This window comes from Ochotona princeps, chromosome 13, assembly GCF_030435755.1.
Source record: "Ochotona princeps isolate mOchPri1 chromosome 13, mOchPri1.hap1, whole genome shotgun sequence".
NCBI lineage: Eukaryota > Metazoa > Chordata > Mammalia > Lagomorpha > Ochotonidae > Ochotona > Ochotona princeps.
The window spans coordinates 60,624,722-60,650,850 of NC_080844.1; the positions used below are offsets into that span (position 1 = coordinate 60,624,722).

At 50.9% G+C, this 26,129-nt stretch overlaps 1 protein-coding gene across 2 annotated transcripts in view; it reads left to right on the plus strand.

Moving 5' to 3' along the window:
• GRK5 (G protein-coupled receptor kinase 5) overlaps window positions 1–26,129 on the plus strand; it is a 190,466-nt gene that overhangs the window by 124,062 nt on the left and 40,275 nt on the right. For both annotated transcript variants that reach the window (XM_058671570.1, XM_058671571.1), the window contains exon 3: window positions 19,546–19,658. In XM_058671570.1, the coding sequence (XP_058527553.1) occupies window positions 19,546–19,658 (113 nt within the window). The remainder of the gene's footprint in view (window positions 1–19,545; window positions 19,659–26,129) is intronic.

Here is a 26,129-nt window from a genome sequence, read left to right on the forward strand (position 1 = left end):
AGGAGCCCGGAGCCTCTTCTGGGTTTCCCATGTGGGTGCAGGAATCCCAAGGCTTTGGGTCATCCTCAACTGCTTTCCCAGGCCACAGGCAGGGAGCTGGATGGAATGTGGGGCAGCCTGGATTAGAATGGATGCCCATATGGGATCCCATCGCAAGCAAGGCAAGGACTTTATTGCTAGGCTACTGTACCGGGCCAGAGGTAGAGTTTGAGACCGGATAGTTGAACTTGCAGGAGATGTGTGTAGGGTGGGATTGGTTAGTAAGATGACAGATGGGGTTGTTGAGGTTTTGTTCCCAAAAAAGGGGAAAACTTATGGCAGTGATGGGCTATGGGAGGGTGGGATCTAGTGATGTATTAGGTGGGGATGGCAGCCAGACAGAGTCTTGGATAGACGTGCAAAGGAAGCAATGTATAACATTGGGCACAAGTTGGGTGGAGTTTAGGAGTTGTAGTGTGGTGGTCAAGAGAGCAAGCCATGTTGAAGGGGTCTTGGGCCTTGAGAGTGTTTTAGTAAGGTATTTGTTCTGTCTGCAAGAATAGAAGAGATAACTGCAACCTGATTGAGTTGGAAACCAGGTATTTGTGGATGGCTACTCTGCCTGTAGGAGTTGAGGCGAATCCGTGGAGGTACAGAGCACCCTTTTGGAGAGTAACCCATCTGTTATTCCACAGATCTTTTATGTGTAGGAATGTGCCTGAAAAATTATGAATAAAGGCACGGTGGTTCCCCCAGTTTTTGAGGGGCAAGTGCCCAGTGGATTTTGCTTGACCAGTAAGGGCAGCCTCTGTAGAAGTCTCCATAAGTGGACCTGCTCTGTCTTAGAGGAAGCATAGGAAGGAATTCCATGTAAATGTGATGGAGCAAGGGTGAGTTTTTATGTAGACTGGTATTTACATCTGGTTTGGAGACAATGTGCAGTGCTAATGGTTTGTATGCTCCCTAGTAAGTTTCCTTTACTTGGAACTGCCAGACAGCCGGTGTAAGTGGAGGAATGAAAGGAAATAGGCACATGAGAAGTGAAAGGAGGCATGGTAAGGGAAGGTCATGGTGGGGTTGAAGGACATGGGCAGTTGTCAGGTGCAGAGGGAGCCAAGACAGGCTTGACTCTGGAGATATGGATCTGGTGGGTGATATCCTTGACCTTGGAGGTGGTAGGGATAGTTAAAATGACATTTTCTGGGCCTTGTCACTTAGACTGTAGAACAGTGGTGGATGTGGAGGAGAGGTTATAAAGAACCAAGTCTCCAGGGACTATGGGTGAGCAGACAGATTGGGGAGAGGGAATGAGGGTATCCATGTGTTGCCAGAGAAGATGACATAAGTAATTGAAGAGTGGCATTAAGAGGGGTGAATCAGTGGGTGGGGGTTGTGAAGTCAGGACTGGAGGTAGTGCTGGGTGTCCATACATGAGCTCAGGAGAGAGGAATAGGGGTGTTTTTGGCAAAGAGCAGAGGAGCATCAATGTTAAAGGCAAGAGGGTAATCCATTCTAGGTGGAGTTCAAGAGTGAATTTAGTTAAGAGCGCCTTTAGAATATGGTTGGTGCATTCTGCCTTGCTGGAGGACTGGGAGTGGTAGAGTATGTGAAACTGCCAAGGGATGTTTAGGGCTCAGGTGGTGACAGATTGGGTGCATTGAGAAGTGAACTCAGCGCCATTAGCAGACTGTATGGAGGATGGTAAGCTGAACCTAGGGTTGATCTCCTTGATAAGAGTGTTGGGCAACTCTCTGAACCCTTTTGTTAATGTAGGGAAAGCCTCAGTTCACCTGGAAAAGGGTCAACAAAAACTAGAAGGTGTTGAACTTTGCAAACTGTGGACACATGGGTGAAATCTACCTGCCAGTCAGTGCCAAGGAGGTGGCCTCTCGCTTGATGAGTAAGAAAGGTAGCAGGTCAGTCATTAGAGGTGGGGTTGATTTTTTGACAGACATCACAGGAGATAAATAGGGTCCTTAGAAAGGTGAGATCCAGAGGTGTTAAGGATGGAAAAGATTTAACATAATGGCATAGAGCCATATTGTGTGGGTGAAAGAAGTTGTAGAGGTAGGTTAGGATTTGACAAACAGTGCTTGCTTTGGCAGCACGTATACTAAAATAGGATTTGACAAAAGGGAATAGAGAGGGTATCCTCTATCTGTGTTTTTTGGGAGAGAGAATACAGGGAGAATAGGAGAGGTGATAGAGACAGTTGAGAACCTGAGGGCTGCCTTGTGGGCAGCTGAATGTGCCAGATTATTGCCCTTGGGAAGCATCAGTCTGGTGGGCTCTGCAGTGAATTATGCCAATGACTGTTGGTAATAGGGAGGATTGGAGAAGGTCTGAGATATGGCTAGCATTAGTAATCAAGGTTTCTTTGGTGTTTAGAAAACCCCTTTCCTCTCAGATGGCCAAGTGGGAGAATAGGATGTGAAAGGCATATTTCGAGTCTGTGAAAGACATTGAGAATGTATCCCTGGGCCAGCTAAAGGCCCAGATGAGTGCATTGAGCTCAGCCTGCTGGTGGTACTATTGGAATCAGGTTTAGTTTTGATCACAGTATTGCTGGTGGTGATGGCATATCCAGTCATTCTGGCTCCATAATATATGAGAGCTCCTGTCTGTGAACCATATGTGGGACACCTGTGAAAGAGGTCCTTCCCAAATATGAGAGGAATTGGGTAAGAGTTCTTCTAGGGTTTCCGTGCAGGAATGTGCGAGGCAGCAGGGAGTCGAGAGTGTGACTAGAAGAAGTAGAGTAGATGGGTTGATAGGAGAAAAGGCATCAAATGTAACTGTTGTATCAGTGATTATAACTGGATTGTTAGTGCATGAAATAGGGAGAGGGTTTGGAGTATTTTGTATGTCAGGAGTTTGGAAAGTTGATGTGAAGAGAAGACAGCCAAGGGTGAGCTGAAGTAAGGTTTTGTTTTTTGTTTTTCTTTTAGTTTTGTGTGTGTGTATGTGTGTGTGTGTGTGTGTGTTTCGTATTCTTGTATTAGGATTGCTGCAGAGGCTAAGACCTGGAGGCAGGGGGCCCAACCCAAAATGGTAGAAGCTAGTTTTTTTTGACAGGTATGCAACTGGGGCAAAGGTGGTGTCCCAAGACTCCCAGGGCAAATCCACCCTTTTCTATTAGGTATGAGGTGAATAGTTGGGTTAGGCCTGGCAAATGGAGGGAGGCGGCTGTTGGAATTCTTTTTTTTTTTTTTCTATTCATTTATTCATTAATTACAGTGTATTACATGACACAATTTCATAGGTACTGGAATTCTCCCCCTTCATCCCAAACCCCTCCCCCATGGTGAGTTCCTTCACCTTGATGCATAACCACAGCCCAAGTTCCACCGAGACTCCCTAATTAAAAGCTCACACCATACAGAGTCCAGCATCCCACTTGTCCAGTCAAGTTCAACGGCCTCTTAGGGAGGCCCTCTCAGGTTTGAGGGCAGAGCCAGCAGAGTGTCACCTCGATCAATTAGAAGCTCCAACATATCATCAGCAACAATCCAGGTACGATGAGACTGGTGCAGAGTCCACTGATTGACATAGTCCATCTTAGAGTTTCCCCTTGTCCAGTTTTTCGCTGCAAAAATATAGCTGAGGTGGTTGATTGATCTGCTCCATCTTCTATCTTTTCTTGGTTAATGTTTTGATTCCTCCATTTTGTTCAGGGGAATCCCCAAAGAAACTTTGAGGAGTTCCCAGTCCAGGCTCCTACATGCACTACTAGAAAGCACAGTGCCCGCCACAGTCCATCACTCCAATCAGCTGGTGGTTGTAATCCCTGGGTTGGTTCTATTCTGAGCCCCGACCTCCATTGGAACCGATGAGTATTGCAGCTCTTCCCGGCTCTGCCCATCACACACTCGTCCCTCTGTTGGAATTTTTTAAAAGGGTTCATAACAGGAACGAGAAGGGATTTGGTAAGAGGACAATGAGCAAACTCATAAGGCAGACAGGCCAGAAGGGAGAAATTGGGAATCCAAGAGTAGAGGAATACTGCAGTTCCCAAGAAAGAAAGGACTTGTTCCTCGGTCATGGGAATGGGGAGGGTGGAGATTAGATCATTTTGAACCACAGTGATTGTTTTATTATGAGTTAAGGTTAAGAGTAATCCCAGGTGGTTTTCTGGGGGGAGGGTGCAGAGTTGTACATTGGAGGGTGAAACTTGGTAACCCCAAATGGCCAGGGTGGTTAACAGAAAAGTGGTATCTGTCATGGAGGGTAGGACTACAGAGAAGATTATCTACATATTGGATGAGTTGAGATTAGAGAAAAGAGAGGGAGGATAAGTCATGAATGAGGACTTGTCTGAAGAGGTGAGGTGAGGTGAGTCCTGAAACCCCTGAGTGAGAACAGTCAAAACCAGCTGGGTGCATGTGTTTGAGTCAAGGCTTGTCCAAATGAAAGCAAAAAGGCCTTGGGACTGGGTGTCTAGGGGAATGGAGGGGAGAAAAAAACATCCTTAAGGCCCTGTTGGAGAAGAAAGGGGTAGTAGAAAGAATAGTGAATAGAAGGATATAGGGGTTGGGAGTGACTGGATGTATGGGAATGACATTAAGGTCTTGGATCAGGTGGTAGGTTCTGTTGGGCTGTTTTTACCGCTAAGATGAAGGTGTCGTAGGGGGAATTGGTATGGTGTAGGAGATCCCCATCAAGGAGTCTAGAAATAATGGGCTTGAGTCTGCGAAGACTATGCAAAGGGAGTGAATATCAAGACTGCATTGGGTAGTGAGTTGTGTCCTTGAGTTTGATGATTACTGGGGAACAGAGGGGTGTTGGACATCCCATATGATGGGGTTTACTTGGGAGGCAGGCAAAGGGAAAGAAGCTTACTTCAGTTGGAAGTGTGGGAGTGGTTGTGACCCACGTGGGGTAAATATGAGGTGGAGTGAAGCTGAGTCAGATACAAGGCAGGTGTGCAGAGCAGAAGAAATATATGTTGCTCTTCTCCTTCCGGTCTTCCCACTTCCTGCCCCCCCTTCCCTTGCTGCTCTACCACCACCCTGTTCTGTTCCTGCCCCGCTTATAAAAAGAAAAAAAAAGAAAGAAAGAAATAGATGCTCCCAGTTAGGAGAGCCCTTCCTAGAAGAGTAACTGGACAATGCGATATTATTAGGAAACTGTGGGGAAAAGGAAGGGTTTAGAAAACACAGGGTAAAGGCAAGATTTACAGAGGACATTGTGGAGTTCCCTCTACCCTGGCTATCGAGACTGGTGACAGGGAAATGGGACCCCAGAACTCCTTTGGGACTGAGTACATGGCTCCCGTGTCTAGTAGGAAGGAGATGGACCATCCTGCTCGGGCTAGGGCTCCTTCAGGGTGATGTGGACAGTCGGTGGCATAATCCCTGGGCCTCCTCAGTCCTCAACTGCCAGACTCGACAGGTCAGTGTGTGAGAAGTGATAGGTCGATGGCCCCTGACCTCTAGGTGCTAGAGAATAGTCAATGCTCCAGTGTCCTTCCTGATGGCAGTTGGACAAGGCCTAGGAGGTTTGTAGAGTATAGGACACATCCTGGCACAGGGACCCTCTTGGCCACCCTTGAAATAGATCCCTAAGGGAGATCTGGAGGACCCCCCAGGATGGGAAGCACCCCCAGATCCTTTGGTGGTCCTGTGGTGGTCCTGTGGTGGCAGGCTGCTGTATGGCTTTAGCCAGTAATTGAAGTTTATGTTTATGGGCTCTTTCATCCCTTCCATCATAGGCTTTGAAAGCCACATTTAAAACTTCCGCCTGGGGAGGAATGGGGCTCTCTCTGTAGTTTCTTTAATTTAGCCTTTATGTCAGCAGAGCTTTGGAAGAAAAAATATGTCATCAGGAGTCGCCTCCTGTCTGGTCCAGATCCAGGTTCGTGAACTGGAGGAATGCCTGAGTAAGGTGGTTAATGCTGATGGATTCTCATTTTTATCCTGGATGACTTTTAAGAATTTATCATAATTAATAGTTTTTGGGTGGACCTCCTTAAGCCCACAAGGACACAGGTGATAAAACGGTCCCAGTTGAGGATTCTGTAATTATAACTCTAGTCCCAGTTGGGGGTCTCACTTGGGCATGGCACCCACTCAGACGATATAGTCGCTGTTAGTTTGGTGGGTTTTGTTTGCTTGGGCATGGGTTTGGTCCCAGACTTGCCTTCTCTCTTCGAGGGACAAGGAGGTGGTTATTAGGGTATGAATATGATGATACATAAGGTTATAGGATTGGGTAAAGAACTGGAACTCCCTGATTTTAAGTGGTGAGGTCAGTGGTAAAAGACCCCAACTTTTGCTGTATTTGGAGACATCGCCAAAGGAGTATGGACTTGGATGAAGCTTTTGGCACCCACTACCTCTCTTGGAGGGAGGCTGGGTGCTTGGGGTGCCACCCAGGAACAGGTAGCCAGGAGAGGGGGGCTAAAGGAGGAAGGCAGTGGTGATGGTAGTAAAGGAGCTAAGGGTTGGGTTGGGGTAGAATAACGATAGGGAAGGGGTTCATTGGGATCAAAATCAGGAGAAGAGTCGGGACTTGAGTCAGGTGTTTGTGGGCCAGAAGAACAGGAGGAGAACAGAAGGAGTAAATAGAGGGCTTAGATCAAAGATAAAAGAAGGGGCTTGGACGTAAAGGATCTCTTTGCATTTCCCCATGCCAAAGTTAGAGATGTCCTAGGATATTGAGATGCAGAGTGCCATTAAGCAGCAACTTGGAAGAATTACCTGGGTGGTGCTGCAGCCAGACTATGGTTACACAGGTGAGTAAGCCTTTGGATTTTACGTCAAGCATGAGTTGAAGTAGGCCTAGATTTTCCAGGAGGCAAGCCCAAGGGAGAGCTGGGCAGATTGATTGAGGCACTTGTACCCAGAATAGGAAAGGGTCTAGGCAGAAAATAGCGCCCTATATGGGTAACAAAGGCATCCCCAGGTACTCACTAGGGGAAAAAGGGGCAGCCCACACAGGGGGTAATTACCACCTCAGTGGCAGGGTGGGAGGGGCCCTGACTCTCCAGTCCCAGAGAAGAGTTCAGTGTCCGACGTTTGGGCTTAAAGCAAACTGAACTCCTAAAAGAGGGGCCTTCCGATCAAGATCGAGCACCGACCCAAACTCCTCCCCAGACCCCATAAGGAGGAAGGAAAACCTTACACAATTTGTTGGTGTTGTGTGCTAGGGTAGCGCTCAGTAAAATGGAAGGTGACTTGTCGGGTGGTGGCTGGCTTCATATCCAAGTCATGGCACCAAAATGTGTTGGAAGAGAAGCCAAAATCACCACCCAACACACCATGAGTCACATAAAAGATTTTATTGTCAGTAGCCAAGGCTAGCTGATGGTGACCATTCCTAAAGGGAGAGAAATGGCACATATTTCTAAGGGCAAGTGAGACTATACAGGGAACTAACACTGGGATGGGATATGAGTCTGAAGCTGATTGGGTGCCTTGGAGTATACGGGTCTGATGCTGGTTGGATGCCTGGGGTAGTAAATGTGGCACCTAGGACTAATTGTTGGGGAATGTGTGTCTTGCCAAACAAGGCTATGGTGCCATTAGGGGCAGAGGTGCAGAGTGGGAATTTCCAAAAAGCAGTATTCTGGCATGGTGAAAAATTGATGGGTCTTCCCTAGACAAAGAAAAATTTTTTTGAAGATTATTGGAAAGGCAGATTTACAGAGAGAAGGAAAAACAGAAAAAAAGATCTTCCATCCACTGATTCACTCCCCAAGTGGCCACAACAGCCGGAACTGAGTCAATCTGAAGCCAGGAGCTCGTAGTTTCTTCTGGGTCTCCTCTGCTGCTTTCCCAGGCCACAAGCAGGGAGATGGATGGGAAGTGGAGCATCCAGGACATGAACCATAATCCATATGGGATCCTGGCACGCAAAAGGTGAGGATTTAGCCACTAGGTTACTGCGCTGGGCCTGACCAGATGAAATTAAGGGAAATGAAACCTAAGGCTCTAAGATAGTGGTGACAAACAAAATGGCATTCCTTATGCCAGTGGCACAATTCTCACAGAGGCAAAGCCCATCCCCCAGTCCCAGGCCCATAATCTGATGAGCTTTACAGAAAGAAGAGAGCCAGGCAAGGCTCCAGGGCTCAGGGCTCAGGTCACCAGATTCCCGGGGTCTCTGGGCTGATGCCGCTGCTGCAGCTGCCTGTCGGGACCTTGGTCTGTTTAGACAGGAGCAGCCTCTCACTTCCAGTTACTGCAGGGAGAGCCTTGTTGCTGGCACACTGGCCAGGGAGCTGCTCTGGGAGGACTGCAGGCCCGAGAATTGGACACACCAGTTCGGAAGCTGATAGAGCTGTCCTTTCCTTTGTTCACATGTGCTCCCTATGGCCGGTGCTGGGATGGACTGGTGGCCAAAGCCTCACAGTAGCAGTGTTTCTCTCCCTGAGGGAGCCTGGAGCAAATACTCGCCATCCCCTGCTGAGCAGGCGGAAGTGGATTGCTGTTCTGATGCAGCCAGTTTGGGATGGCTGGAGCCTTCCCTCTTCTGAAGGTGTCTGTGTCAGTGTGGAAACCCCTGTGGAAAAGCATGCTGGTAAAGTGGTGAAATCCCCAAGGAGGCTGCAAGCCGAGGGAGGACCTAGGCCACCAGGGTGGGAGAGAGCAATGGCCACTGCCGGCCCAGGCCTGCCACACAGGGTGAGCGTCGGGGCATCTCTATCCGTTGGCAGTCACAGCCTTGCTTTCCAGGCTCGCCAGTGATTTTTACAGTGATGCTTTTCATGAGCCATTTCCTCCTCATTTGTGAAAACGTGAACATCTACAAAAATAGAAACCAGGCTAGGTCACGCTTCGGTGTGCTTCCTCTGGGCACTGCTGCTGTTCTGGTGGCTATACTGGTTGTGATGCTACGTGGCTGTCCCAGGCTCTCGGGGCAGGTGCGGAGATGAGGGTCCACGGTCATAGGTGCCTGAACTTCAGACTCAGCCCTAAGCCTGCCCAGCATCTGCACCTGCCTGCCTATGGCCCTGCCCAGGCCTCAGTCTCCTCTCCATCACCACCCTTCCACTGACTCACCCCAGTTGTGCATCCCATTTGCCAGTGAAAGAACAGTCCTTTGCTTTTCCTTGGCCTTGACGACAAGTAGAGAGGTCCCTGCTGGACTCTCGGGGCCCTGTGATAGCTACTCATGGCCATATCCTGTCCATCCGTGTCCCCAGCCTTTGCCCTAGACCCTGCCTCCTCCTCCTCCTCCTGGGAAGGATTCACGCCGTCAGAGAGCCAGAGCAGGCACGGGCCGCTGCCCGGGCACCATGAGCACCCTGCTCCATTCTGCTCTTCTTTCACAAATCCACAGAGTAGATTGTTCTGTGCTTTTCTCCCTCCTCACCACCTGGCAACTGGGGGCCAAATGTCCTGTAGCCCAGAGTGGTGACATGTGGCTTCTGCAGGTGCACTGACTTTTGTCAGATCTGGGCTGAGAGACCCGAGACCATCCGAAGACATTGCGCAAAACTGGAGATCAGAGTGAGGAGACAAGGGGCACAGGAGGACGGGGCTGGGTTGGGTGTGTTTGTGTCATCTTCACTTCACAGCAAGGCAGCTTTCTTGAAGCAATGGGAACACACAGAGCTGTGGCTGACCCAGAACCAAATGCTCCCCTGACCCTGATCCTTGTGCCAGGCCTGTGGCTGCGACACTATCTCAGCAGGCCACACGTCACAGAGCTCTTTCCGCCAAGCGAACGCCTGAGATTGTTTTTGCCAGCTCTGGCAGGACTTGGTAGGAGAAAGCTGATTCCAAACCACTTCTTGCGTGCATTGTTTCAGACCTGGAGTGTGGCCTCGGCCTGAGAAACCCCTCACATATTTCCTAAGTGGCTTTATGACCCCTGTTCGAGCCCCACCCTGCCTGCCCCAACCCCAACCTGGTATTACAGGACAACAAAGTTGGTAGAGAGGTGGCTCCTGGCGCCTCCATCAGCACCCTCCCTCCCCTCCCCAACCATGTGGTTTCACTTCCAAGGGCTCCGATGTTAGCGTTTCCATTTCCTCAGGAAGTCCAGTGCTTTCTTGCTCTTAGCTCTGTAATGGAAGGCGGGTTTTCCTTGGCCCAAGTTCAAGAAGTGCCTGCGGCAACAATGCAAACAGGTCCAAGTAGGCTCCATTCACAGCCACCTTCCCCACCACAACCTCCTCCACTCCCTTGCTCCCCTTTGCAGGGACTGACGCCAGGCACCCCCACCCCCACCACACCCAGGTTGGGGGTGGTGCAGGCACAGCACTTGGGTGTTGTGGCTGTGAGAGGGGGGCCACACTGTCCTCGCTGCCTTCTGCTGGAGAAAACTGGTTGCCCTCCAAGTGTCCACATGGCACAGGCTCCTAATTAAGAAAGTGTGTTCCCGTTTCATGTCACCGGGAAAGAATGAAAACAATGACAGCATTTATTTCTGTCCACTATCCGTATCCTGCCCACGTCTGAGTCCACTGGGTGTTATGCGTCCTGAAGGAACTGGCTGGGTTTTGAGGTTTTGCCCTTAGGTATGTCCCCTTTGGAACATGCGGCTCGGTCCCCCTGCCCTCTCAGAGCCTTCAAGGGACAGCAGAGTCACTCTGGGCCACCTTTGGGACCTATGGGAAGCCAAGTCCCCTCTCACTGGCTGCATTCTGAGTGTTCAGAGGAGTACAGGCTAGATTCCAGAGGAGCCAGGATCTGTGTAAATGGCTTCTGTTTATGAAGGGCACACTGTGTGCTCTGTGGGGCTGAGGTTAACAGATGTTGCGGCTGGCCATGGGCTAACTCTCATCATCTTTTGGGGATTTGTCTAAGCCTGTGTTGCAAAGCTGGCCCTTCCAGTGAGAGGCAGGCACTCTCCATGTAGCTGGGGCTGCCTAACTGCTTCCCTGTACTCCATGTCAGTAGTACTCATGGGTTCCCCAGCTCCCCCAGTCAAGGCCAGTGTCACCCCTAGTTGAGAAAACCTCCAATACAGAGAACAGAGGCAGGATCCACACCTGGGCAAGTCAACCAGGCCTGCCTCCAGGCACTGGCAGGGAGGGCCAAGTGCTGTGACTCTGAGGAACCACAGAGTTCTGGCATCAGAATGGAGGCATGGGACAGAAATCCCTTACCCGAGCTGTCACAGCTGGTGGCAATGACCATGTGGTGTAGTGTTCTGCTATCTGCTGAGGCCTCAGGTACAGGTTTTCACTCTTAGTCTCCCAGATGCTCTTTGAACTCAGAAGGTTCATTAGCATGTTTCAGATTGCGAGTGACTGAAACTCAAATCATGGTGCCTTGGGATCAAAGGAGATCTCTCAGTTTATGAAATTGCAAGGTGCAAGGTTAGATGCTTCATGTGCAGCTGGATCCAGGCCTCACGTGGCAGGTCTTCCTGCATGACCACAAGGCGGCACTTCCAGCCCTGTATGGGCTTTAGGGTTCAAGACACGAGAAAGAAAAAAGTGACTTTCTGTAGAGTGCGAGTGGAAGTTCAAGAGAAAGAAGCCAACAAAAAGAGGAGAATCTGCATGTTCACCCAAGTAACATGGATGTGCCCACACCTGGAGCCGTGCCATTCTAAAGTGAACCAGCGATTTGAATTTTTCTGTGTAATAGGTGAGAACTAAAGCTTAGAGAAATCAGACAACTTGCCTTAACTGTTCAGTGTTGTGTTTTGCTTAAAATGCTCGTGAGAACTCAGGCTGCCAAGGCCTGGGGCGTCTACACCAGTGAGGCTAGCTGGCACTTCCCTTGGAGAATTGTTGCGGCTGGGGAAAGAGGTGGTTTTCCCAAGAAAGGGTTATCAATGAAAGCATGGTTTGTGAGTCAGTGTTTGATTACGTCATAGGTAAAGTGCTGCTTTGGACATCGGCATCCCATATTGGAGTAGCTAGGTTCAAGTTTGACTCCCAGTGCTAGCTTCCCTGCAGCGTGCACTGTGGGGAGGCAGCAGGTGCTGACCCAAGTCCTTGAGTCTGCCACCCACATGGGAAGCCAGAATGGAATTTTTGGCTCCTGGCTTGAGCCTGGCCTTTGGGGAGTGAGCCCGAAGGTTGGAAACTTCTATCTGCCTTTTTAATCTTTCAAATAAATAATTTTTAAAAAATGGGGCTTCCTGGACAGTGCTGTCCCCAATGTGCCTGAGCAGAATTGGGAGACTGGGCTCCTGGCCCTTAGGAGTGGTCAGACTCACATAGAAAGTTGTGTGTGAAGTGACCTTGGCAGAAGTGTCAGCCTATGCTGGTCTTCCCCAGTGGACCGTCAAGGACGGTCCTCCCCAAGAGAAGGTTGGGAAAGCTGCATTTTCCGCAGGTTCTGGTGACCTGGGGTGCCCCCACTTGGAGCAGAGCCACCCTAGAGTGAGGCAACAGTCGGGTTTTTCTAGTTTTGTAGACAAGGAAACAAGCTCAGAGAACTCAGGTGATTTGCAAACTTTCCTGTTTTCTTTGCTTCGTTTCATTTTATTAAAGTTTTAGTACTTATCTACAGTAACAATCACCAATGTTAAAATGTGCCCAGCAAAACCACTTCTAGGAATATATCCAAAAGACTTGTTACACGAGAAAGCAATGTGCACCCCAATGTTCATTGCAGCACAATCAATAATCACAAAAACATGGAAGCAACCTAAATGCCCCATAACAAAGGACTGGATAAAGAAACTGTGGTTCTTCTACACTATGGAATACTACTCGGTTATTTTAGAAAGTGAAATGCAGTTGTTTGCAGCCAAATAGAAGGAGCTGGAGACCATTATGCTAAGGGAAGTGAGTAAAATCCCAAAAGGTCACATATCATGTTTATTCTAATATAAGATAATATGATGTCAAATCTAAGGATTTTATCTGTGAATTCTACCTTATTGCACCTCCTAGAGAGAAGTAAGTCATCATGCTTACACTACAAGGATAGATTCACAACAAAATGACTGGCAATCTCCTACATAGTTGGGAGACACCCCAGTGGCATCATGATGGACTTGTGAAAACCCATAAAAGACACTCATTGTAAGACTGGAGGAGAGAGGGCCCGGTGGCGTGGCCTAGCGGCTGAAGTCCTCGCCTTGAAAGCCCCGGGATCCCATATGGGCGCCGGTTCTAATCCCGGCAGCTCCACTTCCCATCCAGCTCCCTGCTTGTGGCCTGGGAAAGCAGTTGAGGACGGCCCAATGCATTGGGACACTGCACCTGCATGGGAGACCCGGAAGAGGTTCCAGGTTCCCAGCTTTGGATCGGCACGTACCGGCCCGTTGCAGCTCACTTGGGGAGTGAATCATCGGATGGAAGATCTTCCTCTCTGTCTCTCCTCCTCTGTGTATATCTGGCTGTAATAAAATGAATAAATCTTAAAAAAAAAAAAAAAGAAAGAAAAAAAGACTGGAGGAGAGAACAGAGAGGAGGGAACTTGGGGAGGGGGAAGGAAGACCCCAGTGCCTATTAAACTGTACCATAAAACAATTTAAAGAAGTCCAGTTCTGTGACTTTTAAGGTATTTTTTTTATTTTACTTGAAAGTCACAATTACTGAAAGAGATAGGGAGAGACAGGAAGAGAGATCTTCCATCCTCTTGTTCACTTCCCCCCAAAATGGCCACAATAGCCAGAGCTAGGCTACTCCAAAACTGGGAGCAAGGAGCTTTTTCCAGGTCTCCCATATGGATGCAGGAGCCCAGGGAGTTAGACCAAACTCTCTTGATTTCCCAGGCCATTAGCAGGGACCTGGATCAAAAGAGGAATATCCAGGACATGAACCAGTGTCCGTATGGGATGCCAATGCCACAGGTGGAAGATTGACCTACTATGTCACTGTAATGCTCCCCCACCCCCAACTTCACTGCCTTTTGACTGGTAGATACAAGGAATTCATTCAACCACCACCATCTTAACATAGAGCATTTTCATTTTCCCAAAAAGTTCCTTCCTTAAGCCTACCCTACACCCAGTCTCTGGTCTGGTTTCTGACTCTCCTGGTTTGCTTTTTGTAGAATGTCAGGTGAGTGTACTCAACAGGGCATCTGGCCCTTCAACTTGATGTAGCACTTTGGAGAGAATCTGTGCTGTGTGCGAGCCTTCCTGTGGCTGAGTGTTGCTGATTGTTACTGTGCTGCTGTCTGACTGTCCCATCTACCAGATGATGGACATTTAGGTTCTTGACAGCAAGCATCTGACTTTGGTGACTCTGGACTATCTTGGAATGTAGCTAGGTCTCCTGATTTCAGCTCACCTCTCTCTGCCACTGATCACAGCATCACACGACAGCAGCTGCAGTGGCCCTCAAGGTGCCTCCTTGGTCCTCTCCAGGTCGCTGTGGGGTCTTTGTCCCAGGAAGCAGCTGGGACACAGAGGCTGGGTCACCATCGTCTTGTGCAGGACTGGAAGACTAGGGTCCAGGGAAAGAGAGACTGTGCAGAGCATTGGGCCTGGCACTGAACCTGTCTCACTGGATCATTGCCATGCCTGTGGACAGCATATGTGTTGTCTGGGAAGGTCGTCACTGCAACAGCGGAGCCGAATCCTGGTGAGAGCCCCATGGCCCTCTGGGTCTCCATGTTTACCTCTAGTCCTTCCCAGGGAAGGTTGCTAATTCCTGCCTTAGAACCGAGGTCGAGAAGCCAGGCCAGGGCTTCGGAATCCTGGTTCAGGTCTGGCCTGTGTGGGTCCCTGTGATCATCTGCCTTTGTGATGCTGGCACTGGCTGAGAAGGGATGTGGAGGTTTTCACTGACTCCTGGGCCTGGGAAGGAAACCTGACTTGTCCAAAGTCCACAGAGTGGACACTAAAGGCAAGTGTGATTGCTGCCCAGGACTGTGCACTATGATGTTCTTGGCCATCAGCACTGGTGCCGCTCTGGAAGATGAGGGCAGGTCTCGGCAAAGCATCAGGACATCCCTCAGTGAAGGGGCTGAGGGCAGGGCCTCTTGTCTCATTGCACCCTCTGTTGGCTGACAAGTGTCACTTCCGACCTGGCAGAGGCAGAGGTGGAAGTGCCGTGACTCAGGACCTGGACCTGCATGTTGCCTGTGCATGTGTGTATGCATGTGTACGTCCTCATGGACCCCTCACTTTTCATGCTGACAGCTGCCCTGTCATGCCTCGCCATCCATACACAAAGAATTCACCACTTTCTGTCCATCTTCTTTTTTTGGCCGGGACGGGAGACATATGATTTATTTATTTGAAAGACAAAGTGAGGAGGAGAGGGAAAGAGACAGAGGGACAAAAGGGGAAAAAGAAATCTTGCGTTTTCTGGTTTACTCTTCAAATACAAATTTACATTGCAAATGGCTGGATCTGGGCCTGTCTAAAGCCAGAATTCTGGAGCTTCTTCCAGGTCTCCCACATGGGTGCAGGGGCCCAAGTACCTGGGTCATCCTCCACTGCTTTCCAGGAGCATTAGCGTGGAGTTGGATTGAAAGCAGAGCAACTGGGTCTCAAACAGGCACCTATAGTGGATGCTGGCATTATAGTGGCAGCTTAAGCCAGTCGCATCCTGCAGGGGTTGTAGACGCAGTCCTGAATTCTTGTCCCAGTGTGCCTTCTCCCATCCTTCAGCACACCCTCAGGGCCTCCAGGGTCTCTCTTCACCACAGGCTTTTCCTTGCTCCTTGCGGCTCTGCCCCACTTCTTTCTGCCTTTCGCCTTTCGCTTCTCCTGTCCTCAGTTTCCCCCCTGCCTGTGTTACCTTCAGAGACACTGCCGCCCCACTCTTCATCCACTCTGCATCCTCACGGGTTTTTATGGGTACCCCTGAAACTAACCCAGCATCCCGAGAGGATGGCTGCACTCCCTCTGCCAAGATGCCCTCCTGGGGGCTTTCCAACTGGTTTATGTAGTTTTGTTCTGAGAATATGGTTATGTGACTAGTCTTCCTAGCACATTCACAGATCTTTCTCCCTCTGTGGCCAGGAAATAGACTGCTAAAACCCAGGACTTGGCAAGTGCCTGTTCTACTTGCTAAGGGGTTGCTCTTGGTAGGAACGGGTCTGGCTGAGGGCATGGCTGGCTTCCAGTGTGCCACAGGAAGATGGCAGTCCCGTCTCCCTAGCCCAGCTGTGGGCATCTCTGGAAGGAACAAACCACATGTGGTTTTCAATGCAGGTGCTCGTGAGGAAAGTGTCCCCACCCTTTCTGCAGGCAACAAGGATTCCTGAGCTGGTAGTGGCTTCCTGCCTGCTCCATGGGATTGTCTGCCCCCTTTCTGTGAACTGTGCTTGAATCCATTTGCTACCAAACTCTTGTTCTCCAAGTACAACATTGAATCTGTTCACAACTCCTTTCCTGAGTCCACCCTGCTTTTCCAGCGTGCCTACTGTCACTCCCCTGGGTGCAGAGAAGGCCCCAATGTCTCCCTGGGGAACTCTGCCCAGTGTCTTAGCATTTAGGATGGACAAGTACAGCCATGTATCGCATCCCCAAGATGATGTCTGCCTCCTTCTCATCTTAGCTGGCTGTCAGCCCTTCACTCTGATTCCTAGACCATAGACCTGCCTTTGGCTATCAGGTGTATTGCCTCCTGCCTGCCCCAGGGGTCAAATTCAATAAGAGACTTAAAATGGAAGGGACCTTCTTTTTTTTTTTTTTTTTTTTTTTTTTTTTTTTTTTTCACCAATACAATAGTTTATTTCAATCTCAGTGGAGTTGACGTTTATTATCTGACCACATTATAAAAATACCGGAACAGGCACCTCAGTTCATCCTTCTAATAAGCCTGTTGATCTGGTCTGGAAGGGACCTTCTTATTTCACAATGTAGGAGACCTTAGAGTTCATGAATGAGCAAAGTACCCCAAAGTGCAAAGCAGAAAGTCTGGATGGATTATGGGTGGATACTTTGGGCAGGGAGTACCTGGTGCTTCCTTGTATCTTACACAGTGACAGCAGCAAGAGTCCAGTGAGACATGACCTGAAGTAGGGTGTGCACATGTGTGCAGTGTGTGCCTATGGGCAGCAGCCCCACGGCATCCCAGAGTGAGAGGCAAACAGCACAGGCTCCTGCCCCTCTGGTACCTCTTCTCACCACCCCAGCAGACCCTGTTCAGGAAAGGGTGTGGGCAGGTGCCCTGGTAGCCTGGATCTCGGCCCCACTGGCAGGCAGCCCCTGGGGAAGCAGCCCACGCCAGGGGCAGCTCCAAAAAGTCCCCTGCCCCTCAGCTTCGCCTCTCCCGCAGTGGAAACTTCCATTTGCACTTCCTGTCCCCCCCCCCCTTATTCCCAAGTTCATCTTCCTTGTTTGCCAGCCTAAACACAGATCCCTTTCTAAAGGGCCTGCAAGTGGGGTGCCTGGATTTGATGGCTTTGGTGGGGCGGGTGCCTTTCTGCAGGCATGGGCCCATTTATCTGAGGGTGAGAGAGGAGTCCAAGCAGATGACTACTGGGCCTGTTCTTCCCTCCTGGGCTGAGAATCAGTGACTTTTCCACCTGCATTCCTCCATGCTGGGAGAGGCAGGGAGCCGAGGCGCTGACAGCTTGTGTAGGAACCACACGGTGTTGGCTGCACTGCGAGTTTGTAACAGCCTTGTTTCCATACTGACAGCAAATGCCATATGGAGAGAGGAGAGTGCTGTCAGATGAACTGTTAAGGAATCACAACGTAGGACAGGAAACCTTATACTGCTGTTGGAAACGGGGGCAGGAGGAGGCTTGCTGCTGTCACACTGCACACTGGTGCTCATTCCCGTAACCGAATAAAACTGGAGTTTGGTGCAAAGGTGTTTAGCCCTGTGTTTGTGCTGGGGAGCAGGGCTGATCGGAAAAGGATGTGAAGGTTTGTTTTCCTCCCCCTGGGGAAGCAGGTGGAGTGGGAGGTGGTGAGAAGCCAGGCTGTGTGCAGGGCACCTTGCTAACAGGTGCGGGCTACAGACCTGGCGCAGGCTGTGGAGACCAGGTGTTCCACCATGGCTGAGGGTAACACTCATCCAAGTTGACATTTTATAACTGTCACTTAGGATCTTGTCTGTTCACCCGCACAACCCCCCTGCTGCCCCTTCCAACAGCCTGCCCCTCCTGCTTGGAAACTGCACACACGGAGGCTAAATGCTTGTCAGAGCAGCCGTCTGTGAACTATTCGGGCCTGCAGTGGCCAGGCCCATGCTCCCAACTGAGGGCCAACGTGAAAGCAGTGGTCTCAGACCAGTCTGAGCCAGCCTACTACTTGGGGAAGGGACCAGCGGTTGCTTGGCAAGTGTCTCATCCCATTGGTCAAAGTATCCACTGGAGAGAAGATAACATTTTTGAACACTTTCACCTGCAAGTGATACATAGAACTGGCAGATTCCTGCGAAAGTAGACCCTGCCTTTAGTTTACCCGTGAGTGAAGCAGGCCGTGAAACTCCCCAGCCCAGCTCTTTGATTCTAAGAGCCAGGCACCCCACACCACCGGCTTAGCGCTGTCCCTGTCAGGTTGATGGAGGTCCGGGCACAGGCTGGCCTCAGGCCTGTCTCTTCTTTCCTCAGCTCTGCCTTTCCCTTGGCTGCCTTTGTTCTCTGTGTGTGGAGGAAAAATGGCCCCGGTGGCTTTGGCTGACCTTGGCATCCTGGATAGATGAATAAGAAGTTTTCCAGAAAGTTCTGGCAAAGGCCCTGGGAGGACACCACCCAGGGTCTGCTCAGCCACGTGCCCTGACCTGCTTGGCCAAGGCTGAGTCCCACACCTGGCTCTGTGCCGTCAACTCCCCTAGGACAGAGGGAAGACTAGGCTGGGCTGGCGCAGATGGGGAGAGCAGGAAGGGGGATGGAATACACCCCAGACCCCACATCCATGATAGAACTAGGTGATACAGTTTCTGGTCTGAGTACTTTCTATGCATTTATTCCGTTGTCATGATAGTCCTAGGAAACAGGAAGGCCCACAGCCTCACTGCGAACAGAGCGGGAAGTTGAGGCCCAGAGAGGGCCAGTGAGTGGCTTGAAGCAGCACAGCAAGTCATGGCCTGGGCCTGTGGAGTTCTGTAGTATACTCTTCAGAGCCCTCCTGGCTACTGTGTCACTGGGGGTGGATCACTGCCGGTCCCTATGCCTCTGGCCACTCAGCCAGAAAGTACAGGGCTTTCGTCACTGGAAACGTCCTGAGACTGGGCTTTGCTCCAGTTGGGCAAAAACAAGCTGGTTTTTTCTAAAAACCATAGCCACTGGGATGCTATGAATTACAAGTAACTCGAAGATGTTTTCCAACTTCCCTGAACAAAGGGAATGTGTTACCTCATAAAGCAGCTTTTCCGATGTGGTTTGGGCTGCAGGCGTGGAATGAGCCAAAGATGCATGACCTCACCAGGGCGCCAACTAGACCCCAAGGCTTCCTAGCTCTTCTGTTGTTCTGCACCAGCCCCACCCTCAAGGTCACTCTGAGGCAGCGTGGACAACACCGCAGCAGACCCTGCAGGGCCTCAACCATGCGCCACAGCCCCCATCCCGCTAATCAGGGAATGCAGCGTGCTGATTGGTCAACAGAAGCACCATCTCCAAAACTGCTGGACTTCCGTACAGACAGTGGGAGGCTGGTGTCTTCCTCCAGACTCACCAGGGTCCTGGGGGATGAATGAGGTCCCGGGAGCTTCTGGTCACCTGGCTGCCTCTGGCGGGGGAGGGGCTCAGCACCCGGCCTGTCCTCCCTGGGTCTCACCACCCTCTTGTTGTCTTTCTGCAGACAGGGACTACTGCAGTTTATGTGACAAACAGCCCATCGGGAGGCTGCTTTTCCGGCAGTTCTGTGAGACCAGGCCCGGGCTGGAGGGTTACATTCAGTTCCTGGATGCCGTGGTAAGTCCCTGTCCCTGCAGTGGGGTGGCAGTGGGTGGGGGTGAAATGAGCCTTTGGGTTTCCCAGTTTTGCCCAAGGGGAAAGGCACACTTCAGGACTGAGGAGCACGAAGATTAAATAGGTGGTCGATAAGACAAAAGCTGCCTTAGAATCTCAACCTGGCAGGTGGCCTCGGCTGGGCCACAACCTGCCCTGGGCCTTGTTGCTGCTGCTATAAAGTGATGCTGTCAAGTCCCGCTGCCAGGAGCCTGGGTCAGCAGGGGAGGCCTTGCCCAGGAAGTGGGGTCATCTAAGGTCCTGTGGTCACTTGCCAGCTGACCATCTAGTTCAATGTTGGTTGGCATTTATTTGTCTCCACTGTGCTTCCAACTGAAGTGCCAGCTCCCTGAGGGCAGGTCCTGAGCTCTGTCCACCTCTGCTCAGCATGGTGCCCCGCACATGTGGACACCTGGTGAGTGTCCACGGGATGACTGTATACTGGCCATTTATAGGCCACCTGGCAGCCATGGCTCTGCAGGTGCCTGGCTCGGTGGCCCTGTTTGATGTCCTGGTCACTCAACTGCTTAACAAGGGCTGATAGCTTTGTGTGGGCTGAGGACAGCATGTGGGTTTGCCTAGGAGTCCCCCGGCACCTGCTCAGGAAGGCAGGGTAGACACCAGGGCTGGCCACCTGCCCCCTTGGGTCTCTATCTAAGGAGGAATCAGGGTGGAAGGGCAAAGAGTGAAGCTGGCAATGGGGTTGCCCAAATCCCCTCCCCTCATACTGTATGACTTTAGGGTTCATGTTCCTGTGTCTGCTTCAGGGTCTGTCTCTGGGTTCACAAGCCAGCTGCCCACTGTATACCTCCACCAAAGCCACATGCTGCCCCGTACCCCTGGTCATCATGTCCACAGCACACTCAGCACTCTCCCAGGCCTCAGAGCCAGCAGCCCCAGCGCATGCCCACATGCGCTCAGGTCAGGTCCTGGCCCTGCCCTTGTCTGCCGTCCCTTGCTTGTCTTCCCCATAACCTCAGGTACCACATCTGAAGCTCCTGACCTCTCCCGGACCAGTTCCCTCCATGCGTCCTGCCTGGGTCTGTTATCTGAATACTGTGGCCATTCTCAACCTTGGCCACATGCTAGCAACACCTGGAAGCCTTTAAAGCCTCCAGTGTCGAAGCCCAGGTTGAGGGATTTGTGTCTGGGGCAGGGTGGACTACCGTTTTTATGACTTTTTATTATGGGAAATTTCACACAATGAAAAGCAAAAGTCACCAAGATGGCATAATGAACCCCACGCAACTTTCGCCGCACTTCAACAGTGAACGTGTATGGCCAGTGTCGGTGTGGCCTGTCATTCCCTCTACAATGTTGTGTGACAAATCTTAGATATCACATAATCTCTCTATGAGCTCTTCTGTATGTGTCTCTGAACAAAACAGACTCTGAAAAAATGCTAGCAAAAACTTTCATCACAGCTAAAGAAAAGAACTCTATTGTAAAATATCAGGCAGCATTCAAATTTCAAATGTTCTCCATATTTCATGAATTTTTTTAAAAAGGATTCTTATTTAAGAGGCAGCAAAAGAGAAAGCAAACTCCCATCCGGTTATTCACTCCCGCTTGGCCTAGAGCAGCTGCTCTTGGGCCAGGCTAAAGCCCCAGATGGCGGCAGGAGCTCCATTCCTTACCTTACCTGCTGTCTCTGCATTAACAGGAAGCTGGGATCAGGAGCCAGGGCTGGGAGTTGAACCAGCTAGTCTGGACTGGGATGCCCGTGTCAACCAGTAAGCTGCATGCTCTCGCCCCTCATGCGCCTCCTACACGTGAACTTAAACAGTCTGTCTCATCTAGTCTGGAGGAAGTGTCATGCCGCAATGAGTTCTTTTTCTCCTTGACTCTCAGCTCCCCAGTACCTGCAGCCCCTTGAGGGGCTCACTACCAGGGCTCATTCCAGTCTACTCTGGCACTGCCACCCCAAGCCATTTGTCAGGTTCTCCACTGCTTGTCAGGCCTGTTTCATCCAGAAACTTGATCACATTCAGTCATCCTCTCGAGATCTGGAGGGTAGGAGTGACATCAGAAGGGGTAGATGGGGGAACGGATATCTGTCTCCCCCTCCTCTGCTTCAAGATTTATTTGAAAGGCAAAATGACACAGAGAGACAGAGCTTCCATTTGCTCCCCAGGTGACTGCAACAACCAGGGCAGGCAAGACCAAAGCAGGAGCCTGGAACTCCACCTGGGTCTCCCTGTAGGTGGCAGGAGCCCATGCGCCTGGGCCTTCATCCACTCAATGTTTCCGCAAGTGCATTAAGCACAGAGCTGTATTGAAGTGTATTCAAACTGGCATTTGTATGGGATGCTGGTCTACCTCGCCACAACACTGGGCCCTGGATCAATCTTTCAGAGCTGGTAGCAGCCATTGGTATGCAGAACCCTGAGTCTGTCCACTGGCAAAGGCATGTGGGCTGATCCTAGAGAGATCTCATCCCATGGTCTCTGCTTGGTTAGCTGACTAGAGTCCTAGCCCTAATGATTCAGTCAGCAAGCAGGCAAGTTCACACAGAAAACACCAGATCCTTTCTCCCCACTTATGCTTTCAGGACATGAAATGCGTCCACTAGCATGCTCCAGGGGTAGTACCTCGCAGTTTAACCATGTTGGGTGCATGTTGATGCTCAGTAGTTGTTTCCTTCCCTGATGTTCCTGGGCTCGTCACTGGTCAGTGGGAGCCCCTTCTGTTGACTCCAGAGGCCTCAGTGGCAGCATTTCCCCATGGCCTGACAGCGAGGAGTGACCGTGGGCAGCTGGGTGGTGGGAAGGAGGACAAGGCTGGGGCAAGGTCAGGGGCTGCATCATAGACACAGTTTGTCCCCTAAACACCCTGATGGAGCTAGTCCAGGGGCACTGGTGTTTGAATGCATGGAGACTGAGAACAGAATAGGCTAGCGAGCACTGGAACTTGTCAGCAGAAGCTGCAGGCTGGGTGAGCTCAGCACACAGGTCACTGTGGATGGAGAGGAGCCACCAGAAACAAAATTAAAGTTCCAAACCGAGGGCTACTGCTCACTGGGACAAGATGAGGTGGAGGCAGCTGGGGGACCTGTCCCGTGATGTGACAGACAGAGCAGGGGTGAGGCAAAGCTTGGGAGCCAGTGGAATTTTCCAGCTCTGAGTTTTGTGAGATGCTTATGGGCAGCTTGGAAAATGGGGGAAAACAGTCCGATGGCCACCGTTTTCCTTCTAGTTGTGCAGTTAGTCCCTTTCTCTGGGCCTACACCAAGTGCTGTTCTTTGGAAAGGAAACGTGGGCCTGGCTGCCTGCATTAATGTGTCCGATGCCCATGACGTCCGCCTCCACAGAGCTGCCACACACACCCGCCCTGGGCCCATCCCTGGGAATGAGCGCGCCTGTTCATGGCCCGTCCTGACGTCAAGCGACAGCCCTGGGACGCCTCTTTTACGCACGAAGACTTTATTGAGTTTTCCAGGGCTGGCGTAACTTCTCGTTTGCAGTCTGTTTTTTTCCCCTCTCTGCTGCCTGCAACTCAAGAGGAAAGAGGCAGTGGCATTGCCCTATGGGTGTTGCAAGCCTGCCCGGGTACCCTGCGTGGCTCAGCCAAAGCTACCATCGCCTCATTTCTGCCTCCTTGCTGAATTTCTGCCCCCACCCGCAAGCCATGGAGTTTCTTAAAAATAACCCGTGTTGGCAGTCTCTCCTCTTGCCTGGTCCTCGTGTCTGCATTTTTCGAGTTAGGTAGAAACCTGCAGCTGCTTTTAAATAGGGCCCAGGTGACCCTCTGGCCAGTGGCACTGTTTGTGTAGAATACGGCAGGAGTAATTCAGCCTTCAATCTTGGGTGTCCAAGGGCTTCCAGAAAGCTGAGGAAAGACTCCCCCCCACCCGCCCCAGCAGCTTCCACCACTGCTGTCCCAGCAAGAGGTGGTGTCAGTGACCTAATCAGGGTCGTGACCAAGTGTGGTCTCTGGAGCACAAAGAGGGCATGCCCAGCTGGTCAGGAGACTGGAGCGAGTTCTAGCAGGACTCAGCTCCCACAGGGTGACAGAGCCTTGTTTTCGGCATCTTCAGAATCCATGGGCTTCTCTCCAACCTGTTCTCTAGAGGCCTGTGACCTCATGCTGGCTCATCAGAAAGTCCTAGCCACACACCTGGATGAGCCCTCAAGCTCCCAGGTCACCTCTCTAGGCTTGGGGTCGGAGGGCTTGGCAGATACTAAGTGTCTCCTACATGCCAGGCCCAGTTCCAGCAGCTGGGGACCACGTGGTGGACAGAACGAAATCCCTGGCCTCACAGAGCTTGCTGTTTGATGAAATGGAAGATAGGAAAATACACAAGGAAGGGGAGCTTTGACACAAAAAGCAAGTCAACAGTATCTTGAAATCACTGTAAATACCGCGGCATCTCATGAGCTTTGTGGGCCTTTTGTTGGGGGATGGTTTAGCTGAGATGCCGCTGGCTTCAGGCTTCCAAAAAGGCAGTGTTGCAATGTTGAATGAGGCTGCAGTCAGTCACCTGCAAACTTGACCATGGCCTGAGCATCTGCCCCTGAGATGACTTGTGTGGCTGACAAAGGGGTGCTGGCTGTCAGCAGGAGGCCCCATGTGCTCTGGTGGTCCCTCTGTGGGATTCCTCGGGCATCCTCGCAGCAAGGCAGGCTCTCCTGAGCAAGTCATGCAGGAGAGCTGGTTAGAGCTGCAGTGACTTTTATGATGGTGTCTCAGTTTCCACGCTGTCCGGTTCCCATCCGCCCCCCGACCCCACTTCCCTATCACCCCAGTCACTGCAGGAGTGCACCGTGCACTGTGTAAGAGACTTGTTGAGGGGGATGAGAGGAGGGGGGCAAGGAGGATGACTGACAGCCCTCATGGGGACTACAAACACGAGGGTGCCACAAATGAAGTCCTGGATCAGGAAATATGCTATTTTTTGACAAGGTTGCTCAGTGATTCTCGTGCCCATTGACCTTGGGAAATCAGCAGTTAACTGGCACCTGATGGCCTGTCATTGGATCTTCTATAGCCAAACCTGCCCACTCCATGCAACCTCCTTCCAAGAGCATCTTCTGTGTTCACCTCATCTCAGCCTTCCCAGGGTGTCTGCTGCAAATTTCCTCTATTTTTCACACCACATATTCTATTTCTCTTTTCTCAGAACACATCAATAACCTTGTCCCACTGGATTGCAATTGCCTGAGCCAAGGCTTTGTTTGCTTTGGTTCAATATGATCTGGGCTAAAATTCATGAAAGTATCTTTATATTTTGGAAATATTTTATTTTGTTTTATACTCTATCCTAGGACCTTTTCTTTCAGCTTTACTCTATTCTTAGAGGTGAAATGCCTATTAGAGGACTTAAAATTTATATAAAATAGAATTGAAAGAGCACTGTTTTCCATAAATATTTTTAAATTCATATAAACAGATATTCCCAAAAAGTTCATTAAAATGTATATTTAAAAAAAAAAAGGAAATATGCTAAAGGCATCCAGGCCATTGTGGAAGCTAGAGCTGTGGAAGCGCACCGGAAATGGGGCGGGCCATCACCTGGCCTTAGACATGCCTGATTATCTGGCGTTTCACTGTATAAGCGTTTGCTGTGCCTCCTCAGGAGCAAGCACTCCACATCCCTCCCTTGTGGGCCGCACCCAGCATCTACTCGGCTCTATCCTATCACTGCTGGGAAGAATGGAGGTGGCAGTAACTACAGAGGCACCAGGAGACCCCTGGGGCTGCTGGCAAAGCCAGTCTCTGGGAGAGAGTCACCTTGTACATGAGTTCCCTTGGGAGATCTCTGTGGGGTTACCCAGTCTGCTGGGCACCTCACCCCTGGTTATCGGGACACTTCCATGTTGTGAATGATGTCGCCCCTAAATGGCAGTTGAGGGGAGCAGGGCTGAGCCTATGGTCCTGGGTGGCTGGCAAATCCCTTCTCTGGGACTGACAGACTGGAGGGAGAGTCGTCCTTTCCTCTGGTAGAGATGTCAAGTAGAAAACCAGACACCATTGGCTGTGAATTCACATGCTTACACATTCTGACACCGATGCAAGAAGTTCCAGAAGAGCCTGTGTGCCCGGACCCAACTTCCTTCTCTTGCTCCACATGTCCCTGCATTCCGAAAGCCAGGAGATTACACTTTCACCTGCACTTAGCCCAGTGCATATACATAGGTGTCTGTATGCTCTCCTGGCAGTGCCGTGGCAGCCAGCATCTGTACCGTGTCCTGGCTAGCGGCAGGTGTTGGGTAGAAGGAGGAGGAGGAAAGGCGTGCTGGACCTCCAGGTGGGAGAAACCTGCCTTCCCTCGGGAGAGCGAAGATGATCGTAGTTCCCACAGTCCTCTGTCAGGGGAGTGTGCTGGCCTGCCTGTCTGTCCCAGGACTCCAGGAGAGGCAACCCTGAGTGGCAACCTCTACCCCCACCCCACCTAGCTGCTTTTCCCCAGAGCTACTTCTCAGCCCCCAACCCACA